The 26,656-nt window shown below is 37.7% G+C and overlaps 1 protein-coding gene across 5 annotated transcripts in view; it reads right to left on the bottom strand.

The window, feature by feature from the left end:
• Nucleotides 1-26,656, bottom strand: part of IPP (intracisternal A particle-promoted polypeptide) — a 42,421-nt gene that overhangs the window by 3,454 nt on the left and 12,311 nt on the right. For 4 of the 5 annotated variants that reach the window (XM_047871880.1, XM_047871879.1, XM_047871881.1 and 1 more), the window contains 5 exons: nucleotides 23,354-23,509; nucleotides 21,774-21,941; nucleotides 15,487-15,624; nucleotides 14,802-14,924; nucleotides 12,029-12,249 (listed from right to left, as the gene is read on the bottom strand). In XM_047871880.1, coding sequence (XP_047727836.1) covers nucleotides 12,029-12,249; nucleotides 14,802-14,924; nucleotides 15,487-15,624; nucleotides 21,774-21,941; nucleotides 23,354-23,509 — 806 coding nt within the window. The remainder of the gene's footprint in view (nucleotides 1-12,028; nucleotides 12,250-14,801; nucleotides 14,925-15,486; nucleotides 15,625-21,773; nucleotides 21,942-23,353; nucleotides 23,510-26,656) is intronic. The other variant, XM_047871883.1, reaches the window with a different exon arrangement.

Genomic DNA, 26,656 nt, shown 5'->3' with positions numbered 1-26,656 from the left:
GGTTCCTCAAAAAGTTAAAAACTACTGCCTACAATCCAGTAATGGCACTACTGGGTATTTACCTAAAAAGTACAAAAACACTAATTCAAAGGGACACATGCACCCCTATGTTTATTGCAGCATTATTTACATAGCCAAATTACAGAAGCAGCCTCAGTGTTCATCAGTAGAGGAATGGATAAAGAATAGTATATGAATACAGTGGAATATTATTCACCCATAAAAAAGAATGAAATCTCCCCTACAAAAATGGCTCTTGACAAGAATAAGGGAACCACGGGGCTCATCCCACAATGTCGATGTTTCATTTTCATCAGTGTATTAGAACTATAGTTTGCTTTTTATCCTGAGTAACCTCAAAATAAACTCTGTAGGACCAGACACATGTTATACATTATCTTTAAGATTTGGATCTATAATGTAGGTCTTTAGTAGACAGAAAATAACAGTAACATTTTAGATTTATGCACGAAAAACCAAGGTAACTGACTACTGATAAACACTTATTTTGGAACAAAAATCTATTCATTTCCAGCCATATAGAAAAAAATAGCAACAGAAAGTGCCCTCAGAAAGTTCATTTTCTAGATTCCCAAATAAGATCACACAGAAAGTCAAAGGAATTTGAACTATCACCAAAGTCTGAAATTTATTAGAAATAAGAATCAAAATCATGCTTTACAATAAGACAATTCTATTCTTGCCACTTCTATTCAACATTGTACTAGAGGTTTTAACCAAGGCAATTAGGAAAGAAAATGAAATCAAAGGCATTGAGAGTGGAAAGGAAAAAGTAAAGCGATCTCTACTTATAGAAGACACAATCTTGTATTTGGAAAATCTTAAGAAATCCATAAAAAAGGGGAGCCTGGGTGGCTCAGTCAGTTAAGCGTCCGACTTCAGCTCAGGTCATGATCTCACAGCTTGTGAGTTTGAGCCCCACATCAGGCTCTGTGCTGACAGCTCAGAGCCTGGAGCCTGCTTTGGATTTTGTGTCTTCCTCTCTCTCTGCCCCTCTGCCACTCACACACTCTCTCTCTCTCTCTCTCTCAAAAATAAATAACATTAAAAAAATTTTTTTAATAAAAAAAAATCTACAAAAAACTATCAGAGTACAAATGCTACAAGGTTTCAGGATATAAGATCAACAGACAAAAATCAATTGAATTTCTATACACTAGCAATGAAAAATCTGAACATGAAATTAAGACAACATTAAAGGAATAAAATACTTAGGAATAAATTTTAAAAACAGAGTTCAAGGAACTGAAAATTATAAAACATTGTTTAAAGAAACTGAAGACGACTAAACAAACAAAAACATTCCATGTTGAAGATGAAAAGTCCTAATATTGTTGGGGCACCTGGGTGGCTCAGTCGGTTGAGTGTCCGACTTTGGCTCAGGTCATGGTCTCGCAGTTCATGAGTTCGAGCCCTGCTTTGGGCTCTGTGCTGACAGCTCGGAGCCCGGAGCCTGCTTTGAATTCTGTGTCTCCCTCTCTCTCTGCCCCTCCTCCACACTCTCACTCTCTCTCTCTCTCTCTCTCTCTCTCTCTCTCTCTCTCTCTCTCAAAAATAAATAAACATTAAAAACATTTTTTAAAAAGGTCCTAATATTGTTAAGATAGCAACACTCCCCATATTGATCTCTAATTCAATGTAATCCCTATTAAAATCCAGCTAGCTTCTTGGTAAAAACCGACAAGCTGATGGGGCACCTGGTTGGCTCAGCTGGAAGAACATGCGAGTCTTGATCTTGGGTTTGTGAGTTTGAGCCCCACACTGGGTATACAGATTATTAAAAAATAAAATCTTGGGGCGCCTGGGTGGCTTGGTCGGTTGGGCGGCCGACTTCGGCTCAGGTCATGATCTCGCGGTCCCTGAGTTCGAGCCCCACGTCGGGCTCTGGGCTGACAGCTCAGAGCCTGGAGCCTGTTTCGGATTCTGTGTCTCCCTCTCCCTCTGCCCCTCCCCTGTTCATGCTCTGTCTCTCTCTGTCTGAAAGATAAATAAATGTAAAAAAAAAAAATTTTTTTTTAATAAAATCTTAAAACAAGAAAAACAAAACCTGACAAGCTGATTCTAAAATTCACATGGAAAGGACCCAAAATAGCTAAACCCATTTTTTTATTTTTTATTCTATTTATTAAGTTTATTTATTTATTTTGAGAGAGAGCATGCGCACGGGTAGGGGAGGGACACAGAGAGAGAGAGAATCCCAAAGAATCCCAAGTAGGCTCTGCACTGTCAGTGTGGAGCCCGATGTGGGGCTCGAACCCACAAACTGTGAGATCATGACTTGAGCCAAAGCTGGATGCTTTGATACCTGAGCCACCCAGGTACCCCTAAACCCCCTCTTTAAAAGAAGTACAAAGTTGAAGGACTCACACTGTCCAATTTCAAAACTTGCTACAAAGCTACAGTAATGAAGACAGTGTGGTAGTGGCATTAGAATAGGCATATAGATAGATAAGTGAATAAAACTGAGAGTCCAGAAATAAACCCTCACTTTCATGGTCAACTGATTTTCAACAGAGGTGCCAAGACAATCCAATGGGAAAGAATAGTCTTTTCAACAAATAGTGCTGGGATGATGGGTTAGCCACATACAAAAGAATGAAGGTAGACCCCTACTTCATCCCATATACAAAAATTAACTTAAAATGAATCAAAGACTTAAATATAAGAGCTAAAACTATAAAACTCTTAGAAAAATATCTTCATAACACTGAATTAGGCAATGGTTTCTTAGTTATGACACCAAAAGCATAAATGACAAAAGAAAAAAACATCAAAATTAAAAATGCTGATTTTTTTTTTTTAAGTGGGCCTCACACCCAGCATAGAGCCCAATGTAGAGCTTAAACTCACAACCCTGAGATCAAGACCTGAGCTGAGATCAAGAGTCAGACACTTAACCAACTGAGCCATCCAGGTGCCCCAAAAATGTTTGTGCTTCTAACTATACCATAAAGTGAAGAAAATCACTTCTTGGAATGGGGGGAAATTTTTGCAAATGATACATCTGATAAAGGACTAGAATATATAAAGAACTCTTACAACTCAATAATAAAAAGACAATCCATTTTTCAAAAAATTTCTAATGTTTGTTATTTGAGAGAGAGACAGACAGACAGAGAGACAGACAGAGCATGAGCGGGGTAGGGGCAGAGAGAGAGAGAGACAAACAGAATCCAAAGCAGGCTCCAGGCTCTGAGCTGTCAGCACAGACAGCTGGGTTCAAACCCACAAACTGTGAGATCATGACCTGAGCCGAAGTTGGAATTACTGTATCATCCAGCAATTCCACTCCTAGGTATGTATATACCCAAGAAAAATGAAAACACATGTCCACACAAAAATGTGTACACAAATGTTCACAGCAGCATTGTTTATAATAGCCAAAAGTTTAAACAATTCAAATGTTTGGTGTGTGAATAATATCTCAATAAAGCTGTTAACAAAATTCTTTTTACTTGAGAGAGAAAAGAAAAAAAATTTAAGTCTTTAGGCTTTAAAGGTTTTAATAACCATAAGTGGTTTAAGAACCATAAAATTCAAGTAACATTAATCCACATTTCCCAAAATATGTTCCCTGAAACACTTTATTCCAGAAATGCTCCACAAACATCCACAAACAAAAGGGTTTGTGTGCACCATAAAATTTGAGAGATTTAGCATAAAGATGCATAAAGCATATTATTGTACTAAATTGTGTAAAGAAACTTATTTAACTTTAACCCGACTTTCCCTACATATAGTTGATTAGGGGAACACGTTACCTAATTCCTCTTAACAGTGCAAAAAACTAGGGACACCTGGGTGGCTCAGTCAGTTGCCTGTTTGATTCTTGATTCTGGCTCAGGTCATGATCTCACCATTTGTGAGATCAAGCCTGTGTCAGGCTCTCCACTGATAGTGCAGAGCCTGCTTGGGATTCTCTCCCTCCCTCTCTCTCTCTACCCTTCCCCCACTCATGCTCGCTCTCTCTCTCTCTCTAGATAAATATAGTACTCCATAGAAACTAATTTGGAAAAAATCGCTCTAACCTATAAGCCTACAGCATAACACACCTTATTACTGCATATCCCAGCACCTAACAAACTGTGATGTAATTGTTTGTCTATTTACGTCTCTATATTCCCCACTAGAATTTAGGCTCCTTAAAAACTGGGGCCTTGCATGTTCAGTTTGCCCTGTTTCCCCATGCATAGTATCTGATCAATACTTACATACTAAGAAGTCTGTACAAGTGAATGAATAAATGGATTAATGAACAAATGCACGATAGAATGGTGATTCAATGAAGACACAACCTTTCCCTATTTTCCTCTAATCTCCCCTTCCTAGCATAATTGAGTCAACCCAGTATGTGAGAGGAAGAAAGAACATTGGTGAGCTCATATACGCAGTGACAAGAAGGGCTATGTACAGGGGCGCCTGGGTAGCTCAGTCGGTTGAGCATCCGACTTTGGCTCAGGTCATGATCTCATGGCTCATGAGTTCGAGCCCCACGTTGGGCTCTGTGCTGACAGCGCAGAGCCTGGAGCCTGCTTCATATTCTGGGTCTCCTCTCTCTCTCTCTCCCCTCTTCCGCTCATGCTGTCTCTGTCTCTCAAAAATAAATAAACATTAAAAAAAAAAAAAAAGGGTTATGTACAGGAGTGGCAGTTAGAGAAGAGAGTTGGACATAGTAGGGAGATTTGTTTCATTTAATAAGTACATTGAATTAACAAATAAGTAAATATACAGTTGACCCATTAACAGCAAGGGGGTTGGGGCACCTACCCCCATGCGGTTGAAAATCCATGTGTAACTTTTGACTCCCCACAAACTTAATTACTAATAACTTACTATTAGTAAATGTTATTAAAAAAATCATAAGGAAGAGAAGATACATTTACAGTACCGTATTGTATGTATTGAAAAATTCCATGTATAAGTGGACCCACACAGTTCAAAACCATGTTGTGTTCAAGGGCCAGCTATAGAGAGAATAACAGGACCCAAGATTTTAACTAACAGAGAAGGTATTTACAAAAATGGAAATGGGTAAGGCCTGAAAGAATCTGAGATATTGTACTGGAATTTGGAGTTATCATTATGAACTCATGGTTTTATAATGTATAATACTTACATGTTACAGAAATATTTACAAATTAATGTGCGTGAATATATGTATATAAATATATATATTTCCTAGCTCTGTTTACTGAGAGTGCCTAGAAGCAGCAATACCCCAGTAGTAATGAGCAGTCCAAGTGCCTAGACCTTGGTTTCTAAATACTATCCTTCCCTAAGACGAACTGGAGCTTCTTAGAGAAATGGCTGATTCCAGGGCTAGAGCAGAGAAAGTACAAAATAAGCTTGAAATATTTTATTATCTATAAAGTAATGCTAAATGAATGATGGAACATGTCAAAAGGACACAGGAAGGATTTCCACTTACAGCCATGGTAGACTAATTGCTACCAAAGCTGTCCTCCTGCCATAAAAACCTAGAAAACTGGACAAAACCTATGAAACAAAAGTTCTCAGACAACACACAATGAATAATTGTGATCCCTTAGAAAAAGAAACAAACAAGGTGTCCAAGCTTTCTGTCTGATGGGGCTTTCTAAACAGTAGTACAGGGAAGGAGATTCCCAAGCACAGCATGACAGTAATCTGATTTAGGAGACAGAGATCATAGTTTAGAGAGGTTGAAGCAGCTAAGATTTGCAAGCAAGACTGCCAGAGGTCCCCTTGTGTCTTGAGTACTACTAATCTGTTCAATGCATAAAGTGAGACTCTATTAGAACAGGCAAAGAACTAATAGGAGGATGTGACGTAACAAGAAATATGTATTTGGTCTCTGGCCCCAGTTCCTGACACAGAACTCCTAAATCCTTTGGAATTTCCTGGGTGATAGAAGTGTCTTTTGTTCTAATGAGGCGCTCTTAATAGCTTCAGAATGAGAGCTGGTTATCAGAAAGACCAAGCCAGAATTAGAACCTCGGAACTTTTAGCCCCACCCCCTATCATCTGGGTAGGGGAGAGGGGCTGGAGGTTGAATTAGTAATCAATTATGCCTCCATGATGAAGCCTCCATAAAAATCCCCATACTATGGTTTTCGGAGAGCTTTCAGGTTGGTAAAGACATCCATGTATCACAAGGGTGTCATACCCCAAATTCTACAATTCCTACACCCAAGACCCTTCTGGACCTTGCCGTATATACCTCTTTATCTGACTATTCATTTATATCCTTTATAATAAACCAGTAATAGTACATAAAGTGTTTCCCTGAGTTCTGTAAGCCATTAGAGCAAATTATTGAACCTGAGGAAAGGATTTTGGGAACCCCTGATTTGTATCCAAATCAAACAAATGTAATGTAAAGAAGTCAGTGGTTAACCTGAAGTCCCACTGCTTGAAATTGGTGTGTAAAGTGAGGGGCAGTCTTGTAAAACTGAGCCCTTAATCTGTGGGGTTGTTAGGGTCAGAAATGAATTGACTTGAGGGTACCCAGTTGCTGTCTATCAAGAACTAGAGAACAGTTTGGTATGGAATACCTACACATTTGGTGTCAAAAATATTGTGACAACAAAAACTGTTTTCCTTGATAGGAGGTGTAAGCTGAACAATTCTCAGAGCTCACACAAGGCTAGAGAACATTCTAGTTTTGAGTAGCCAAAATAAAGAAACCTTGCTGAATACCTAGGACATTAGCAGAGACTCAAGAAGGGTCATTCTTTAGAAGGAGACCTACAAGAAAGACTACTCTAGGGGCGCCTGGGTGGCGCAGTCGGTTAAGCGTCCGACTTCAGCCAGGTCACGATCTCGCGGTCCGGGAGTTCGAGCCCCGCGTCGGGCTCTGGGCTGATGGCTCAGAGCCTGGAGCCTGTTTCCGATTCTGTGTCTCCCTCTCTCTCTGCCCCTCCCCCATTCATGCTCTGTCTCTCTCTGTCCCAAAAATAAATAAATGTTGAAAAAAAAAAAAAAAAAAAAAAAAGAAAGACTACTCTAGACCTTCCCTACAAAGCTTAAGAACATTTTTCAAAAGAATCAATCTGATTTGCAAATGATGTAACTGTTTATCAACAGTTAAAAGAAGAAAATAAAATCCAAACACTGAGCAATATACCATTCACAGTGTCCACCATCCAAACGACAGTTACTAAAAATGTGGAAAAGCAGGAAGAATGTGACTCAAACCAGAAAGAAAAAATTTCAACAGACACAGGTCCAAAAGTGATGATAATAATGGAATCAGCAGACAAGGACTTCAAAACAGATGTTATAAATATGTTCAAGGATCTAAAGGAAAACATGGACATGATGAGAGAAATGGAAGACATAAAAAAAAAAACCCAAAAATATCTTTTAGAGCTAAAAATATATTTGAAGTGAAAAATTCCTTAAATGGAATTAGATACTGCATATTAGAAGTCAATATAGATTAATAAACTTGAAAACACAGCAAGAGTAACTATCCAAACTGAAGCACAAAGTTTCACTTATACAGGATGAGTAAGTTCTAAAGATCTAACATATATAAGTTCTAAAGATCTAACATATAGCATGGTGACTATAGTTAATAATACTATACCGTATACTTGAAATTTGGTAAGAAAGCAGATCTTAAGTACTCTCACCACACACAAAAAAAGGAAAAGAGAACCTGAAACTAATATAACACTGTATGGTAACAATACTGGGATTAAAACAAAATTAGAGGGGCGCCTGGGTGGCTCGGTGGATTGAGCATCCGACTTTGGCTCAGGTCATGATCTCACGGTTTGTGAGTTCGAGCCCACATCAGGCTCTGTGCTGACAGCTCAGAGCCTGGAGCCTGCTTCATAGTCTGGGTCTCCCTCTCTCTCTCAAAAATAAATAAACATTAAAAAAAATTAAATAAAAATTAGAATGACTAATACAGACTTTAGTAAAATGGAAAAAAAAAGAAAAGGAAACTGTGATGTGATGAATATGCTAATCAGTTTGATTTGGTAATCATTTCATAATGTATACCAAAACATCAAATTATACACCTTAAATCTATACAATTTTTATCAAGTATGCCTCAGTGAAGCTGTATAGGAAAAAAACAAAACAAAAAACAGAAAACAAAACTGAAGCACAGAGAGAGAAAAGATGTGGAAAAATTAACAGAATCTCAGTAACCTGTAGGACCTGGGCATGTTATTGGAGTCTCAGAAAATCTAAGAAAATCTAAGGAAATATGGCTGAAAACATTTAATTTGATGAAAGCTATAATCCTACAAATTCAAGGAGTTCAGTGAATTCCAAGCAGATTAAACACAAAACTCCAACAGGACACACCATAATCAAATATTGGAAACCTATGATAAAGAGAAAATTGTAAAAGCCTCCAAAGAAAAAAAGACACGTACAAGGGAACAAGGATAAGAATGACGACTGACTTCCCATCAGAAACAGTGCAAGAAGATAAACAACACCTTTTAAGCAACGGGGGAAAAAAAAAACCCATAAAATTCTGTGCTCAGTAAAATATCTTTTGGGGCACCTGGGTGGCTCAGTCAGTTAAGCGTCTGACTCAGGTCATGATCTCATGGCTTGTGAGTTCCAGCCCCACATCGGGGTCTGTGCTGACAACTCAGAACCTGGAGCCTGCTTCAGATTCTGTATCTCCCTCTTTCTCTGTCCCTCTGCTGCTCGTGCTCTGTCTCCCTCTTTCTCAAAAATAAACATTAAAAAAAGAAAAAAATATATATCTTTCAAAAAATGAAGGCAAAAGAAAACCGTTCAGAAAATGAACAGAGAGTGAATCAACGCCAGCAGACCAACACTAAAAGAAATATTAAAGAGAAGTTAGTTCTTCATGCTAACACAAAATGTTATGAGATGAAAACTTAGTTCTATAGAAAAGAATAAAACTAGGAATGATAAATATATACATAATTATAAAAGACTTTCACATTAAAATTTTATGTTAAATATAACTTTTTAAAGCAAATATAACAAAAGGTATTATGGGGTTTACAACATATGTAGAAGTAAAATGTATAACAAAAGCACAAAGAATGGAAAATGGGAAAATGAAAGTATATTTTTGTAAGTTTCTGACATTCAAAGTGAAGTGGTTTGGGGTGTCAACTATACTCGAATTAAAAAAAACTTTTAGGGGTGCCTGGGTGGCTCAGTTTGTTTAGCATCCAACTTCAGCTCAGGTCATGATCTCATGGTTCATGAGTTCCAAACTCATGTCAGTCTCTGTGCTGACAGCTCAGAGCCTGGAGCCTGCTTCAGATTCTGTGTCTCCCCTCTCTCTCTGTCCCTCCCCAGCTCACACTCTGTCTCTCTCAAAGATCAATAAACATTTAAAAAAAAAGTTAAAACAAAAAAGAAGTGGTTTAAATAAAAAAAAAAAAAAAAGAAAGTGGTATGATATAATGCAAAGGTAGCCTTGACCATACATACATATATATATATATATATATATAGTATAAATATGTATAATACATAATATAAACCCTACAATAACCACTAAGAAAAAGGTGAAGAGTTAAAATAGTTAATTGGACAAAAGAGATCAAATAGAATACTAAAACAATTGACATAAAGACAGAAAAGAGGGGGGAAAAATGAAAGAAAGAATTGTAGAAATAGAAAAACAGCAAAACAGGAGTCTAGAAACCAATCATATTTGTAATTACATTACATATAAATAGTAAAAACTCTAAAGACTCCATTTGAAAGGCAAGAAACTGTCAAACTGGATTAAAAAGAGACTACAACTGGGTCACCTGGGTGACTTAGTTGGTTAAGCATCTGACTCTTGGTTTTGGCTCAGGTCATAGATCTCACAGTTTGGGAGTTTGAGCCCCGCACTGGGCTCTGTGCTAACCGTAAGGAACCTGCTTGGGATTCTCTCTCTCCTTCTCTCTCTGCCCCTCCCCTGCTTGCTCTCTAAGTAAATAAACTTAAAAAATAAATTAAAAAAGAGACTACAACTGTATGTTACCTTACAAGAGATGCAACTTGTAAAGATATAGATAGATTTAAAGTAGAAGGAAAGAAAAAGATGTACCATGCAAATAATAGTCAAAAGATAGCTTGGCCACATCAATGATTATATTAATATCAAAGTAGACTTCAGAACAAAACATAATACCAAAGATAAAAACAAATATTTCATGACTATGAAAGGATCAATTTCATCAAGAAGACATAATAATCCCAACCTGTACACACTTAATAACAGAGATTCAAAATATGTGCAGGGAAGGGAAAATTCCTCCTTTACCCTTAAGGTCTTCCAGCTGGACTAAGAATTAAATTTACATGAGACAGATTAACAAGAGAAAAAAAGTTTTATTACTTGCGCACAAAGGCCCAATAATGTAATTGAGACCTAAAAAAGTGACAAAGGCAGGTGGTTTTTATACGTTTTAAACAAAGAGAGAATAAATCTGTGGGGGATTGACAGGACAAAGTAAAATTAACTTTTGGAGCTTCAATTAGTAAGGAATTGTAAAAAGAATTTGGGTTCTGACAGTAAATTAGGGTTTTTTTTTAATGTTTATTTAATTTTGAGAGAGAGAGAGACAGGGGCAGAGGGAGAGACCAAGTCAGGGAGGGGCAGAGAGACAGGGGGACAGGAGATCCAAAGCAGGACCTGCGCTGACATCCCGATGTGGGGCTCGAACTCATGAACCGTAAGATCATGACCTGAGCTGAAGTCAGATGTTCAACTGACTGAGCCACCCAGGAGCCCCCTGAGAGTAAACTAGTAAAAACAAAAATAATAAGGGCTGTTTATACACCCTTCTTGGCTCTACATTTCCCATCTCTGGTGATACCTCTTTATTTCCTGGTACAGGAAAGGTAGCTTTCTTTTTTTTTTTTTAATTTTTTTTTTTTCAACGTTTATTTATTTTTGGGACAGAGAGAGACAGAGCATGAACGGGCGAGGGGCAGAGAGGGAGGGAGACACAGATTCGGAAACAAGCTCCAGGCTCTGAGCCATCAGCCCAGAGCACGACGCGGGGCTCGAACTCACGGACCGCGAGATCGTGACCTGGCTGAAGTCGGACGCTTAACCGACTGCGCCACCCAGGCGCCCCAAGGTACCTTTCAAGTGAGAGATTTATTTCCTTCTTTTAGGGGGAGAAAGGAGGGTCTGAATATCCTTCTTGCACAAGTGGTCTCATAAGTAACTTTTATTTAAAATAATATGCCAAAGTGGTACATTTTAGGGCGGCCTGCCCTTGACTCCTACATTTGAGGTAAAACCTGACAGAAATGAAAGGAGAAACAGACAAATCCATAATTACACTTGGAGATTTCAATACTTCTTTCTTAATAGTTGACAAAACAATTGGACAAGTTGAAAAGAAAAGACTAGGGAAGACTCGAATAACACTAACCAACTTGACTTAATTGACATTTATAGAACACTAAAGAGTAGAATACAAATTCCTTTCAGGTGGACACAAAACATTTACCAAGACAGAAATCATATAAAGTATGCTCTCTGATCATAATGGAATTAAATTAGAAATCAGTAACACAAAGATCTGGAAAATTGCCAAGTATTTGGAAATCAAATAACATACTTCTAACAATTCACTGGTCAAAAAAAAAATTGCCAGGGAAATTAGAAGGTATTTCAAGATAAGTGCTAATTAAAATACAACATATCAAAATGTGTGGGAGCCACTTAAAGCAGGACTTGAAAATATAGTTTTAAACATTTACAATATAAAAAAAGAAAGTCTAAAATCAATCATTTAAGCTTCTACTTAAAGAATCTAGAAAAACGTGCAAATTAAACAAACAAAAAAAAACAAAACAGAAGAAAAAAATAGAAACAGAAATCAATGAAATAGAAGATGGGCAATCAATAGAAAAAAAAATCTATGATACCAAAGTTGGTTCTTTGAAAAAAAAAAACAAAACCTACAGATGATCAATATCATGAATGAAAAAGTGCATATCACTACAGATCTTATAGACACTAAAAAAATAATAGGATATTAAACACTGAAATCATCCACCCTACCTCTTCGAAGGAATATTTTTCTACAGTATGAAGAGCATCTTGTGTCTCATTCCATCCTCCAACAGAATAGATACAATCATTAAGTGCAGCCACTCCAAGATATGCTCTCCTGGTTCCCATTGGAGGAAGTGGAGACCAACGCTTAGAAAGTGGATCATATACTTCAAAAGAACGAAGCTCTATTCCTTCATTGCTGATGCCCCCAATTACGTAAATTAAACCTGGAAACAGGATAGAAAATTTTACAGGAAATAGAATATAAATATTATAAAAAGTAATATGTCTGCTATGCTGATGCTATATTTAACATAGAGCTCACAATAGCCTTTTAAGAGAGAAAATTGACTTGTGTCTAGTATATCATAGCTCACACGTAAGCATGTTACAAAGATTTAGAGGTATAAAGTGGCATTTAATTTTCAACGAACTTACAATGCTGTAACAAAACAATCTGTCAAACAAGGTTTTCTCATCTTATTGTCTGCCTGATGATCTCAAGGTCCAGAACCACTGCTACCATAAGGTAAAAAAGGGAGACGGATTTTTTTCCTCCTAAAAAAAAAATGCCAGGCACTTAAACAGGGAATGACATAGCCTTGTTTGTGACAGCCTACCTGTTGCTCAAATGGACACAGAGAAGTGAATTCAAATTATAATAGTTATATGGCTAGATTAAGGTATCAGGATCAATCACCAGAGTACAAGAGAATGTAATTCACAGTGAGTTCCTGATTAAATTTGATTTGAAACTAATGGTCCTGACAATCTACAATTATTTTTGAATGCCTAGCATTGTTTCCCATATAATGGCATTTTAAGAAATGTGTGCTAAATGTTAGTGAATGTGGGTTCTAGTTCCAACTTTGCCAGTAACGGGGTATGAAAAAGAACACACAACCTTCCTGATCTCTAGCTTGCTCCTCTATAAAGGGGTTGGAATAATCTCCAAGATGCCTCTCTAACTCCGTAGTTTTCGAAGGTGCAACACTGTGGTTTATAAGATGGCCAAATATATATTTCTCATCTATATTTGGTCTTCATCCACAGTCCCTAGCTCACAGCAATCTGAACCCTTAGAATTTCCGAACTGTTAAGAGTGATAAGGGTTTCTTTTGTTATGTTAATGAGGTAACTTTCGGAAAGTACTTAAGGATGGGGACTGGTTGCTAAAGGAGCCAACCTTGTGATTTGAGTGATGGAACTTTCAGTCTCACGCCCTGACCTTCTAGGGAGAGGAGAGGTTCTAGAGGTTGAATCAATCACCAATGGCCAATGATTAATCACTCATGCCTATGTAATGAAGCCTCCATAAAAATCCAAAAGGACATGGGGCACCTGGGTGGCTCAGTTGGTTAAGCGCCTGACTTCGGCTCAGGTCATGATTTTGCGGCTTTGAGTTTGAGCCCTGGACTGAGTCCTGCATTGGGCTCTGTGCTGAGCCTGGAGCCTGCTTCAGATCCTGTGTCTCTCTCTCTCTGTGCCCTTCCCCTGGCCGTGCTCTGCCTCTCTCTCAAAAATAAATAAACATTTAAAAAAAAATTGTTTTTTAATCCAAAAGGACAGGATTTGTAGAGCTTCTGGGTTGGTAACATATGGAGATGTGAGGACACTGGCACACCTGGAGAGGGCATGAAAGTTCCGCACCCCTTCCCCATAACATCCCCTATGCATCTCTTCCACCTAGCTATTCCTGAGTTATATCCTTTTAGTAGTGACATTTCCTCTGAGTTCTGTGAGCTGCTCTAGCAAATTAATTGAACCCAAAAGAAGTTAGAACCTCCAATCTATAGCCAGTCCATCAGAAGCACAGGTAAGAGCCTGGTAAGGATGAGTGTCTTATAGGACTGAGCCTTCAAACTGTGGAATTTGAGGCTATCTCCAGGTATGGTACATAGTGTTAGAAGTGAGGTGAATTCTCCAACACCCAGTTGGTGTTCTGAAAACCACTTGTTAGTAGGAGGGAAACTTCCCCCTACCTCCACACTGGAAACTTAGTCTCAGAACACCTGATTTGCATGGGAAAATGAAAGTAATAAATACAAAACAATTAGAGAACACTATAATATTACACAATATAGTCTGTACCATGTAATGTGAACATCTAAATGCTAGTGAAAGTCTGAGAAGGTACTCACAAAACAGAAAGAACTTGAGCTGGGAACAGCTGGTTGAGTTATCGTAACAATGAGCAGACTGCTCATTACTCTACAGGTACATATAAATCTGCTCTCCAACTCTGGACAAAGAATTTGGAGTGCTTACCAACTACTTCTCAGGATATAGTAGACAATTAAAATAATGTTTGTGTACCATTTTAATATGCAGTACAACATTTTTCAAATCTGTCATAGCATTATATTCTGTATGGATTGAATCACAATGTGCCCTGTGAGAAAACACTGAAAAAGCCAAAAGAGACAGTGAAGATCATTTTTTATATCCTCTTCCTACTTAGAAATACTAAGGACTGCATGGGAGAGAAAATGACAAAGATGAAGGTTCAAATGTTTATTTTGCTAGTTAGGTATTTGTGCCTATCTGTAATTTTTAATTCTAGTTTTGTTTATTTTGGAAAAAATGATTATTTTGGCAATACAGAAATAAGGACCTAAGAGGTTAAAACATATAAAACATTTAAAAGCAAAACTTCAATACTGTTAGTGTCAACCATTCAATATTAACAGACATAAAATATACTCTTGTGAAAATAAAGCCTCAAGTTTCTTTTTTTCAAAAATATTTCTTCAGGAAAAAGTTTTTAGAAAGCAATTACCTTGCATTTCACAACACCCAAAGTAGTAGCGTGACATAGCCATGTTGCCAACTACTTCCCATTTATTTTCATCAGGATCAAATCGTTCAATGGTGTTCCCTATCTCAGCTCCAACCCATCCACCTGTAACCAAATAGAAAATGTTATTTCTGGATAAAGGAGTCTTATTTATGAAAAACACCTTAGCAAACAACTTTATATTGTGAATGATTATCATATGGAGCAGATTTACATTGTGAATGATTAGCACATTATCAATGATTTGTCCAAGATCATATGAAAAGTTAGAATCTGACCATATGGATCTTAACTCTCTGCTTAGTTTTCATTAGACATTTAAAAAACAAAACAAAAACAAACCCATATTGCTTAAGAAATATGGTACTTTACAAAACTACCTCTTAAAACAACTTCTGCATATTCAGAATGGTTGCCCAAATTTAAAATGTGAAGATTTTAAATGCTCCACTGGACATCTATCTCATCTATACTTTATCCCCCTCTCCTTCTAAGAGCTCTATACTTGACAATATTCTCTACATAATTCAATTTTGAAAATAAAAATTTATAAAGCTGAAAAGGCATAAGTTTCTTATAGAAGGGAAGGAACATTTCTAATGTAATCAGAATCTAAAAATTAAAATAATACTAGATATCCTTAAACTGAACTGAACAGCATAATTACCCAAAGCATAGATAGCCCCATAACACACACACACTCCCAAGCCACAGCGGGGGTGATTCATTGAAGCTACAGTTGTCCACTGTTTAGTAACCGGATCATAGCATTCAGTACAGTCAAAAATCATTGAATCCTTCTCACCTGAGTTCAATAAAAGAAACACATATCAGAAGGTTTAGTAATGCTAATAGCCTAGAACCATAATACAATACTCAGTAGTATTCATGTTATCAGAGATTCAACTATTGTCTGATTTTTTACTATTCATTAAAATTCATTTGCCCAGAAAAAAAATAAAAACAATAAAATTCATTTGCCTAGTGTTATTATAAATCAATAGCACTTTCATTTATTAAAGTCCACTTAATGAAACAAAGGCATAATTTCCCTATTATCTATTTCCAATTCTACCACCCAAATAATCCATATAATTATTGAGGATGAAATTTATATTTTAACACTTCTATATTTTTTCATGCATTAGTTTGGATAGCTAGCTCTGGTACAATTTGAATTTTAATGCAATTCTTATCTAGCAACAAACAGAAAATAAAATTTCTTTTTTTTTTTTTTTCTTGTAATTTTTTTCAATGTTTGTTTATTTTTGAGAGGTGGAGACAGAGTGTGAGCAGGGGAGGGGCAGAGAGAGCAGGAGACACAGAATCTGAAGCAGGCTCCAAACTCTGAGCTCGCAGCACAGAGCCTGATGCGGGGTTCAAACTCACAAACCATGAGAGCATGACCCGAGCTGAAGTCAGACGCTTAACCGACTGAGCCACCCACGTGCCCCAAAATTTCTAAAAAGATACCACTTAAAATAGAATTTTAAAAAATACTATACCTAGAATTAAATCTAATCAAAGATTGTACAATACATCTACAGATAAAATTTATACACTTCATTTAAATAGAGTTTTATTTGGGGCGCCTGGGTGGCGCAGTCGGGTAAGCGTCCGCCTTCAGCCAGGTCACGATCTCGCGGTCCGTGAGTTCGAGCCCCGCGTCAGGCTCTGGGCTGATGGCTCGGAGCCTGGAGCCTGTTTCCGATTCTGTGTCTCCCTCTCTCTCTGCCCCTCCCCCATTCATGCTCTGTCTCTCTCTGTCCCAAAAATAAATAAACGTTGAAAAAAAAATTTTTTTTTAAATAGACTTTTATTTTTTTAACATTATTTATTTTTGAGAGAGAAAGTAAGAGCTCATGCGAGGTGAGGTGGGGCACAGAGAGAAGAAGAGAGAATCCCAAGCAGCCTCCGTGCTGTCAGCACAGAGACCAATGTGGGGCTCAAACTCACGAACTGTGAGATCATGACCTGAGCCAAAATCAAGAGTCTGATGCTTAACCAACTGCACTAGGTGCCCCTAGATAAAATTTTAAATTAAGGAATACCTAAGTAAATGAAGAGATATCACATTCATGAATTAGAAGAGTCAACGTAAAGACGATTATCCCCAAACTGATTTGTAGATTTAATGTGATCCCAATTTGAAACACGTTTTCTTTTTTATTTTGCTAAAATACAAGTAACATAAAATTTACCCTCTTAACCATTTTTAAGTGTAGAGTTCAGTGATGTGAAACACATTCACATTTTTGTGCAGCCATCACCACCATCCATCCCTATAACTCTTTACATCTTGTAAAACTGAAACACTATCCTGATTTAAACAATAACTCCCTGGGGCGCTTGGGTGGCTCAGTAGGCTTAGCGGCTGACTTAGGCCCAGGTCATGATTGCAAGGTCTGTGGGTTCAAGCCCCACATCAGGCTCTCTGCTGATAGTTTGAAGCCTGGAGCCTGCTTGGGATTCTGTGTCCCCCTCTCCCTTTGACCCTCCCCCACTCATGCTCTCTCTCTCTCTCTCTCTCTCTCTCTCAAAAATAAACATTAAAAAAAAGAAAAACAACTCCCCATTCTCCACTTCCCTAGCCCCAGGCACACCATTATACTTTCCATCTTTTATTATTTTGACTACTCTAAGTACCTCATATAAGTGGAATCATACATTATTTTTAAAAACAGAATTGACAAAAAAACAAACAGATTTGAGGAACTGATACTAAAATTTATATGGAAGTACAAAGGGCCTAGAATAGCCAAGCACTCCCACACGAGAATAATGAGAGAAACTGTCCTGTCAGATAAACTTATAAGACTTAAAACAGAACTATAGTAATTAAGATAGGGATACACAGAAAGTCCAAACAGAATAGAAACGAAATTCTAGAAACAGATACACACATGTATGATTACTTGATATGTGAAAGAGTTTGCACTGCACAGCAGTGGGGAAACAAAAGCCTTTTATGCTGGAATAATTGCTTTATATATACAAGGGAAAAAAATGAAACTGGTTGCCTACTCATACTGTCTATAAAAACTCAATTCCAGGTGGATTACAGATATACATGTAAATGACATAACTAAAAATTTAAGAAACAATAAAGGTATATATAAACTTATGACTTTGGAGTAGGGGAGGATTTCTCTACAAAGATACAAGAGAGGTGTCTGGGTGGCTCAGCTGGTTAACTCAACTTCAGCTCAGGTCATGATCTCACAGTTCATGAATTTAAGCCCCGCCGTGGGTTCTCTGCTGTCAGCATGGAACCTGCTTCAGATCCTCTGTCTCCCTCTCTCTGCACCTCCTCCCTCTCTCAAAAAATAAACACTTAAAAATAAAAAATACAAGAAACATTAACCATAAAGGGGAAAAAATAATAGAGTTGGAGTTGGCTACATTAAAATGAAAACCATCTGTTTATCAAAAGATATCATAAAGAAAAAAAGCTACCATAAGGAGAGTGAAAGATAAAGGAGTAGAGTAGCAAAAGGTATTTGCAGCACATATAACTTTAGGAGGGCCTAGAATCCTGAATGCTACAAAACTACTGTGCAGAAAAGAATCAGCACAGCAGGCCTGAGACTGCCCATCCTTAGAAAGTCCTGCTTGCCAGATTGACCCTTGACTGGAGTCTGGGAACATGGCTCGTAAATAATTCTCTGCACTGATATAAAAATCTTTCTAAATAATGAGAACAGCTTTTTGCGGTGATAAAAATGTTTGGAGTTAGACAGTGATAGTGGTTGCACAACTTTGTGAATATGCTAAAAATCACTGAACTGTATACTTCAAATGGTGGATTTTATGGTATGTAAATTATATCTTAATTTTTACAAATAATATTTAGAATATTAAGCCAGATATGTACATATCTAGAATAAACCAAATATTCTGATTATCTCTGGGTGGCATGATTAGAGTATGTGTGATTTTTATTTTTTCATATGCTTCAATTTCAGCCAAATTTTCTTCCACAAACCTGAAGTGCTTTAATGATAAACATTATTTTAAAATTACATATTATGGGGGTGCTTGGGTGGCTCAGTCGGTTAAATGTCCAATTCTTGATTTCAGCTCAGGTCATAATCTCATGATTTCATGAGGTTAAGTCCCACATCAGGGCTCTGCACGGACAGTGCGGAGCCTTCTTGGGATTCTTTGTTTCCCTCTCTCTCTGCCTCTCCCTGCTCGCTTGGACTCTGTCTCTCTCAAAATAAATGAGTAAATAAAAACTTAAAAAAATTATATATTACAAAATATCTTAAGATGACAATGTTAATAGTATTAAAAAAATTTTTTAATGTTTATTTTTGAGAGAGAGAGACAGAGTATGAGTAGGGGAGGGGCAAAGACAGAGGGAGACACAGAATCTGAAGCAGGCTCCAGGCTCTGAGCTATCAGCACAGAGCCCCAAGCAGGGCTTGAACTTACCGACTGGGAGATCGTGACCTGAGCCGAAGTTGGTTGCTTAACAAACTGAGCCATCCAGGTGCCCCAGCAATGTTGTTAGCATTAATAATAGTAGGCCAAGTTGGGACACCTGGCTGACTCAAGTTGGTAGAACATGCGGCCCTTGATCTCAGAGTCGTGAGTTCAAGCCCCACATTGGGTGTGGAACCTACTTAAAAAAATAATAAACAAATAAATAAATAAGTAAAAAATAAATTAGTGAAGTCACAGCATTTTTGAAAGGTACCCATAAGTATTTCTGTGGAATCACAAGAAGGGACACAAATATATGCAAGTGTCACCTAGGACACTGTGACCCTTGGTTAAACAGAAGAGTTCATGCAATGAAACTATCCACAATCACCAAAATGTATATAAAAAGAGCTGTTAGAGTTCTAGTCAAAGATTACATGTAATAATGATCTTTATGTTGATAGAAAGTTACTGCTTAAAACTTTTATTTCTTTGTCGGGATTTTTGGATCCACCATGGCATTTATTGACTTAATGAACTGTTTTTAAGGGACAATTGTGTTCCCTCCAAAAGACAAGTAAAAAATCAAATATTCTCTACATCTCTCTCATTTTATTTATTTTTATTTTTTAAACTTTTTTAAAAGTTTACTTATTTATTTTGAGAGAGAGAGCATGCACGTACATGAGCGGGGGGGAAGGAGCAGAGAGAGAGAGAGAGAGAGAGAGAGAGAGAGAGAGAGAATCCTAAGCAGGCTCTGCACCATCAGCACAGAGTCAGACGTGGGGATTGAACTCACAAACTGTGAGATCATGACCTGAAGCTGGACACTTAACCAACTGAGCCACCCAGACACCCTGTATCTCTTTCATTTTAACTTGACAGTATCATAGTTAAAAATAACAAAATTTTCAATATACAACTTTTTGTGTTTTAGCCTAATCTGTAGAAATAAAGCATAAAGACTAGCTTTAAGGATTGGAGATGACCTACCTAGGCTTGTTGCTATAAAGACAAATTAGCCAGAAGTAAATATTGATCTAAAAGTGTTAGCATTTATTTCTCTTTAGATTCCTCCTCTGATGGGAAACAACATTTGCCTTTTTTAAAAAAATGTTTATATATTTATTTGGAGAGTGAGAGCAGGGGAGAGGCAGAGAAAGAGGGAGAGAGAGAATCACAAGCAGGCTCTGTGCTGTCAGTGCAGAGCCTGAAGCAGGACTCGATCTCACAAACTGTGAGATCATTACCAGAGCTGGAATCAAGAGTTGGACACTTAACTGACTGAGCCATTCCAGGCACCCTGAAACCTGTTTTATTTAATTTTAATAATCATTTTATAATTCATAATAATAGTTTTAGAAAACACAGTGATTTCAATCAAGACATATATCCCAATGTCCAGATGACTTAGTTTTTATAAATCCCACTTCCAGGTAATTTGGTTAATTAAAAATTATTTGTATTAACTATAGAGAACAAACTGATGGTTACCAAATGGGAGGTGGGTGGGGGGATGGTTTAAATGGATGATGGGTATTAAGGAGGGCATTTGTTGTGATGGGCACTAAGTGTGGTATGTAAGGATTAAATCAATAAATCCTATACCAGAAACTAATATTACACTGTATGTTAACTAACTGGTATTTCACTAAAAACTTGAGGGACACCTGGGTGGTTCAGTCAGTTAAGCATCCAACTCTTGGTGTCAGCTCAGGTCATGATCTCACAGTTCGTGGGTTCAAGCCCCACTTCGGGTTCTCTGCTGAAAGCGTATATCCTGCTTGCAATTCTCTCTCTCTCTCTCTCTCTCTCTCTCTCTCTCTCTCTGTCCTCTACTACCCCCACCCTCTCTCTCTCAAAAATAAATAAATGTTTTATAAATAAATAAATAAATAGAATTTAAAAAGACCAATCTAAAAAAAAAAAGATTTGTAATGCAGCTTCCAATATATGAAATTAAATTTCAAAATTAAAACAATTTTTATCACAAACACTGACCTAAATTTTGGTGCCACATTTTATTTTATTTATTTTTTTAATTAAAAAAAAATTTTTTTAACATTTATTTATTTTTGAGACAGAGAGAGACAGAGCATGAACAGGGGAAGGGCAGAGAGAGAGGGAGACACAGAATCTGAAACAGGCTCCAGGCTCTGAGCTGTCAGCACAGAGCCCGACGCGGGGCTCGAACTCACAGACCGTGAGATCATGACCTGAGCCAAAGTCGGCCCCTTAACCGACTGAGCCACCTAGGCGCCCCTGGTGCCACATTTTATAAACAACTTTTCATTAAAACCAAACTAAATATTCTGCCTCGTGATAAATCACAGTATCCCTTTGGTCTGAAACATTCAATATCTTGTGTTTCCTTTTTCTTTCTTCTATTCATTTATTCATTAAATATTTATGGAACACAATCATATCTATGTATACCCCCTAGTACCTAACAATATACATAAGGCATATATACAGCCAACTTATGGCTAGAGACTAATAACAGAAAGAAGACATTTTCATTATTACCTCCAATAGCGTAAACCATCCCTCCCAGAACTGCTACTCCCAGCCCACATCGAGCCTGATGAAGTGAAGACACAGTGGTCCAGTACTGGCTAAAGGTGTCAAAACGTTCTACACAGCTGAGGGCTCTGCTATCACTCCAACGACCCCCCTGCAACCGAGTATATCCACCTGAACGAAGGAAAGGAGATACACAGCAAATCCTTTATTTAAATATGCAAATGACAGACATTAAGTAATTAACTATTTCATAGCAAGGAATAAGTGCTTTAAAGCCTGCCATATATACATATTTTATTCTTAAATGCACCAAGTCCTGAAAGATTATGGCTTAAATGCAATGAAGTCAACTACGGTGTTCTACCACCTGGTTTTGGTTCTAATAGAATGTCAGATAAAACATAAAAGGAGCTGTTATCTGTCCAGTTAGGAATTTTCATCATGACTTCTATTAACATTTTTTTCAATTAAAAATAGTGAGTTGAGTGGTGCCTGGGTGGCTCAGTCAAACAACTGACTCTTGATTTTGGTTCAGGTCACAATCTCACAGTTCATGAGTCTGAGCCCCACATCAGGCTCCGCACACTGACAGTGTGGATCCTGCTTGGGATTCTCTCTCTCCCTCTTTCTCTGCCCTGCTTTCTCTCTCTCTCTCAAAATAAATACACTTAAAAAAAAAGTGAGTTGAGGGACGCCTGGATGGCTCAGTCGGTTGAGCGTCCGACTTTGGCTCAGGTCATGATCTCACAGTCTGTGGGTTTGAGCCCCTCATTGGGCTCTGAGCTGAGGCTCAGAGCCTGTGCTCAGAGCCTGGAGCCTGCTTCGGATTCTGTGTCTCCCTCTCTCTCTGACACTCCCCCATTAATGCTCTGTCTCTCTCTGTCTCAAAAATAAATAAACATTAAAAAAATTAAAAAAAAAAAGTGAGTTGAAACCCTTGTTTAACTACACATCCCATCAGTAAAAAATCTTTAGCATGCATTCAAAAATTATGTATTTATATATTATAGCATATATGATATTATACATCGAATTACATACAAATTATAAATCATATTACAAAGTGAATATAAAATATTATGTATATAAATCTGGACAATCTGTCTCTATATGTCACATATTAATAAGGTTTAGTGCTTTTTAAAATAAAAAAGAGGTTTTAATATGTTCATCTGATACTGTGAATTATCCTGTATACTCACACTTTAGAGACCACTGGTTCCTATAATCCCTAATCATCTAAAATACCATGAAGAGTCAAAAATTTTGAAATTTTCCTTATTTTTCACTAGAATTCACATTTTTAACTTTAAAGTAGTATTTCTTAAGTCAGTTATTTGACAATAATTGAGCAATCCAAGAACCCAACAATTGAGATCACAGAATAATAGATGTCAAATGAGCAGCTATTTATTCTTAGGTGTATCCACTATACTACACAATTTCTTAATCTGTAGTCTATATGTGAAATTAAATATGCCTATTTGATATACCTGCATATTCTGATGTGTAAAATAACAAAATATTGAAAGATTTTAATCCTAAAAAGAGATTATTTGTATCACCTTTTTAAAGGTTCTCACCTACTGCATACAGGTACTTTCTTGCTTTCTTCCGAGGTCGAACCTTAGATGTCTGCAGAAAATTACAAAATTTGTTCTCTTTGGAAGATTTGCACACCTCACAGTACTCTTTCAAAAGTGTTTGCAACGCAACACGAAGATTGAAATCGGACACTCCTAAAGCAAGTTTAACAAGATAATGTTTCAATCAACTTTTAAATAATATTCAAAAAACGTGTTCTTATAAAGATAAAATACAAATACCAAAAAATAAAAACTCATCATCAAGCAATGGTGCTTGTTTCCTACAATACAAATTTTATTTTTCTCATTATTACTAAAGAATATACTTTCCCTAAATCAGATTGTTTTTAACAATATGCTTCATTATATCTAATTTGAAAACACATGCATTAGGATTCCCAAAGATGGCAAAGTGAAACAGGATCACAATTATCCAACAAAATGGAAAAATAAAATAGCCCAATACCTACATTTACAACTTAAAAACAAAAAGATATAAAATTATGTCATATACTTTTAAAAATGATAGTCGAAGCAAGAAACAAAAGATTCTAGTGGAACGAGGTCCATCTCCTCAAAAAGACTTTGAGCATGATTGGGTAGATTGTTCCTGCACAAGGATCCTTAGCTGAGGTGAAGTGGGGATAAAAGTCAACCTGTGTCCCACTTGGCAAGCTCTAAGATCTTGCCCTGTGAAAGGGCACTATTTTCTAATTTGCACAAAGGCACCAAATATGCCAGCAAGGGACTATCTCCAAGCCTTGAAGCCTAGAAGCAATATTGAGGAAACAAGGTCAACCAAGGAAATCTTGAGAATTCTCACTAATGCCTAATAATTTGGAAAGGGAGAATGAGCAGGTATAAAGCAGAACTGAGAAGTCAAAGAAAAAAACATTAAAAGAAATCCTTTGGGGGGCACCTGGGTGGATCAGTTGGTTAAGCCTCTGACTTTGGCTCAGGTCATGATCTTTTGGGCACTGGGCTCTGTGCTGACAGCTGAGAGCCTGGAGCCTGCTTTGGATTCTGTGTCTCCTTCTCTCTATGCCCCTCCCCCATTCGTGCTCTGTCTGTCTCTCTCAAAAATAAATAATAAAACATTAAAAAAAAAAAAAAAAAAAGAAAAATCCTTTGGGCACCTGGGTGGCTTGGTCTGTTGAGCATCCAACTTGGGCTCAGGTCATGATCTCATAGTTCATAAGTTCAAGCCCCTCATTGGGCTCTCTGCTGTCAGCACAGAGCCCTCTTTGGATGCTATGCGCCCCTCTCTCTCTGCATATCCGTGGCTCACATTCTCTCTCTCTCAAAAATTAATAATAAAACGTTAAAAAAAAATCCTTTATAGGGCCATCAGTAAATGTAGAATCACCAGAGCTTGCCATCTAACATAGCACAGTACCAGCTAAAGTCCACACTAGTAAGACACATCCTTACCTGGGTTAAGTAAGCCCTGACACAAGATCAATAATTGGATTTGAGAGAGAGCTCAGAGACCAGGTCCTTAAGCAAATATCTAAGCCTTACCAGATCTCTGTTCTTCTACCACCATCATACCTTTGGTTAGAAAGAAGTGGCCAAAATACAACACAGTCCTCAAATTTTAGATGTAAGAAACAAAGTAGTTACATTAGTAGGCAAAAAAGGTGTCAAGGAGAATTAACTCTTACGTTATCAGAGCTAAACTGGTTTAAACAAAGTTTCTCATGTTATGCATAGATCTCATGTTGAGCAATAGATCAAGAAATAACAATTCAACTATTAAAATATATCCCAGGAGGGGCGCCTGGGTGGCTCAGTCTGTTAAGCATCCAACTTCGGCTCAAGTCATGATCTCGTGGTTTGTGAGTTGGAGCCCTGCATCAGGCTCTGTGCTGACAGCTCACAGCCTGGAGCCTGCCTTGGATTCTGTGTCTCCCTCTCTCTCTGCCCCTACCCTGCTTGTACTCTGTCTCTCTCTCTCTCACTCTCTCTCAAAAAGAAATAAACATTATATTAAAAAATAAAATAAAAATTAAAAACTAAATAAATAAAATATATCCCAGGAAAAAGAAAAGAAGGAGATTGAAGAATTCAGTCTGGAAGAAAACATTAGCCAAAAACAGAAACAGACTTGCCATAAATGCTTCATAGGATAGAATTACTTAAGAATATAGATCCTATTGGGGTGCCTGGGTGGCTATGCATCTGGTTGGTTAAGCATCGGACTCTTCACTTTGGCTCAGGTTATAATCCCACAGTTCGTGGGATCAAGCCCTGCCTCAGGCTCTGCACTGACAGTGCGGAGCCTGCTTGGGATTCTCTCTCTCACCCTCTCTCTGCCCCTCCCCCACATGCATACTGTCTCTCTGTCTCTCTCTCTCTCTCAAAATACATAAGTAAACATTTAAAAAAATATAGAGACCCTATTTAAAAAAAAAAAGCTTGGGGTACCTGGGTGGCTCAGTTGGTTGAGAATCCAGCCCCCTTTTTTTTAAAATGTATTTATTTATGTATTTATGTATTTATGTATTTATTTATTTATTTATTAACGTTTATTTATTTTTGAGACAGAGAGAGACACAGCATGAATGGGGGGAGGGTCAGAGAGAGAGGGAGACACAGAATCAGAAGCAGGCTCCAGGCTCTGAGCTGTCAGCACAGAGCCCGACACGGGGCTCGAACTCACGGACCGCGAGATCACGACCTGAGCCGAAGTTGGACGCTTAACCGACTGAGCCACCCAGGTGCCCCTGTTTTTATTTATTTTTGAGAGAAAGCATGACAGTGCGAGCAGGGGAGGGAGAGACAGAGAGGGACACACAGAATCCAAGTCAGGCCCCAGGCTCTGGGCTGTCAGCAAAGAGCCCGACACGGGGCTCAAACTCACAAACCACGAGATCATGACCTGAGCAGAAGTCAGACACTTAACTGACTGAGCCACACAGGTGCCCCAAAAGAACTTCATTCTTTCTTTCCTTTTTTTTTTTTTTTTTTTTGTTAAAGTGGAGAGCTAGAGAGAGAGAGAAAGAGAGAATCCCACCCAGGCTCTGCACTCTCAGCATTGAGCCCGATGCAGGGCTTGAACCCATGAACTGGGGGATCATGACCTGAGCTGAAACCAAGATTGGATGCTTAACTGACTGAGCCACCCAAGCGCCCCCCTCTCTTTTTCAAATATTTGAGACAGAGAGAGCAGGGGAAAGCTTTTGCCCTATTCCTAAATTCTCATGATTCCACAGAAATGTGTCTGGATAATTTCTCTTTTCTTTTTTAGCATTTAAATACAGTCAGTCTTCATTATTTGTGGACTCCTTATTTGGGAAT

Source organism: Prionailurus viverrinus, chromosome C1 (assembly GCF_022837055.1).
Source record: "Prionailurus viverrinus isolate Anna chromosome C1, UM_Priviv_1.0, whole genome shotgun sequence".
NCBI classification, from domain to species: domain Eukaryota; kingdom Metazoa; phylum Chordata; class Mammalia; order Carnivora; family Felidae; genus Prionailurus; species Prionailurus viverrinus.
This window is presented reverse-complemented; position numbering and strand designations above follow the sequence as displayed.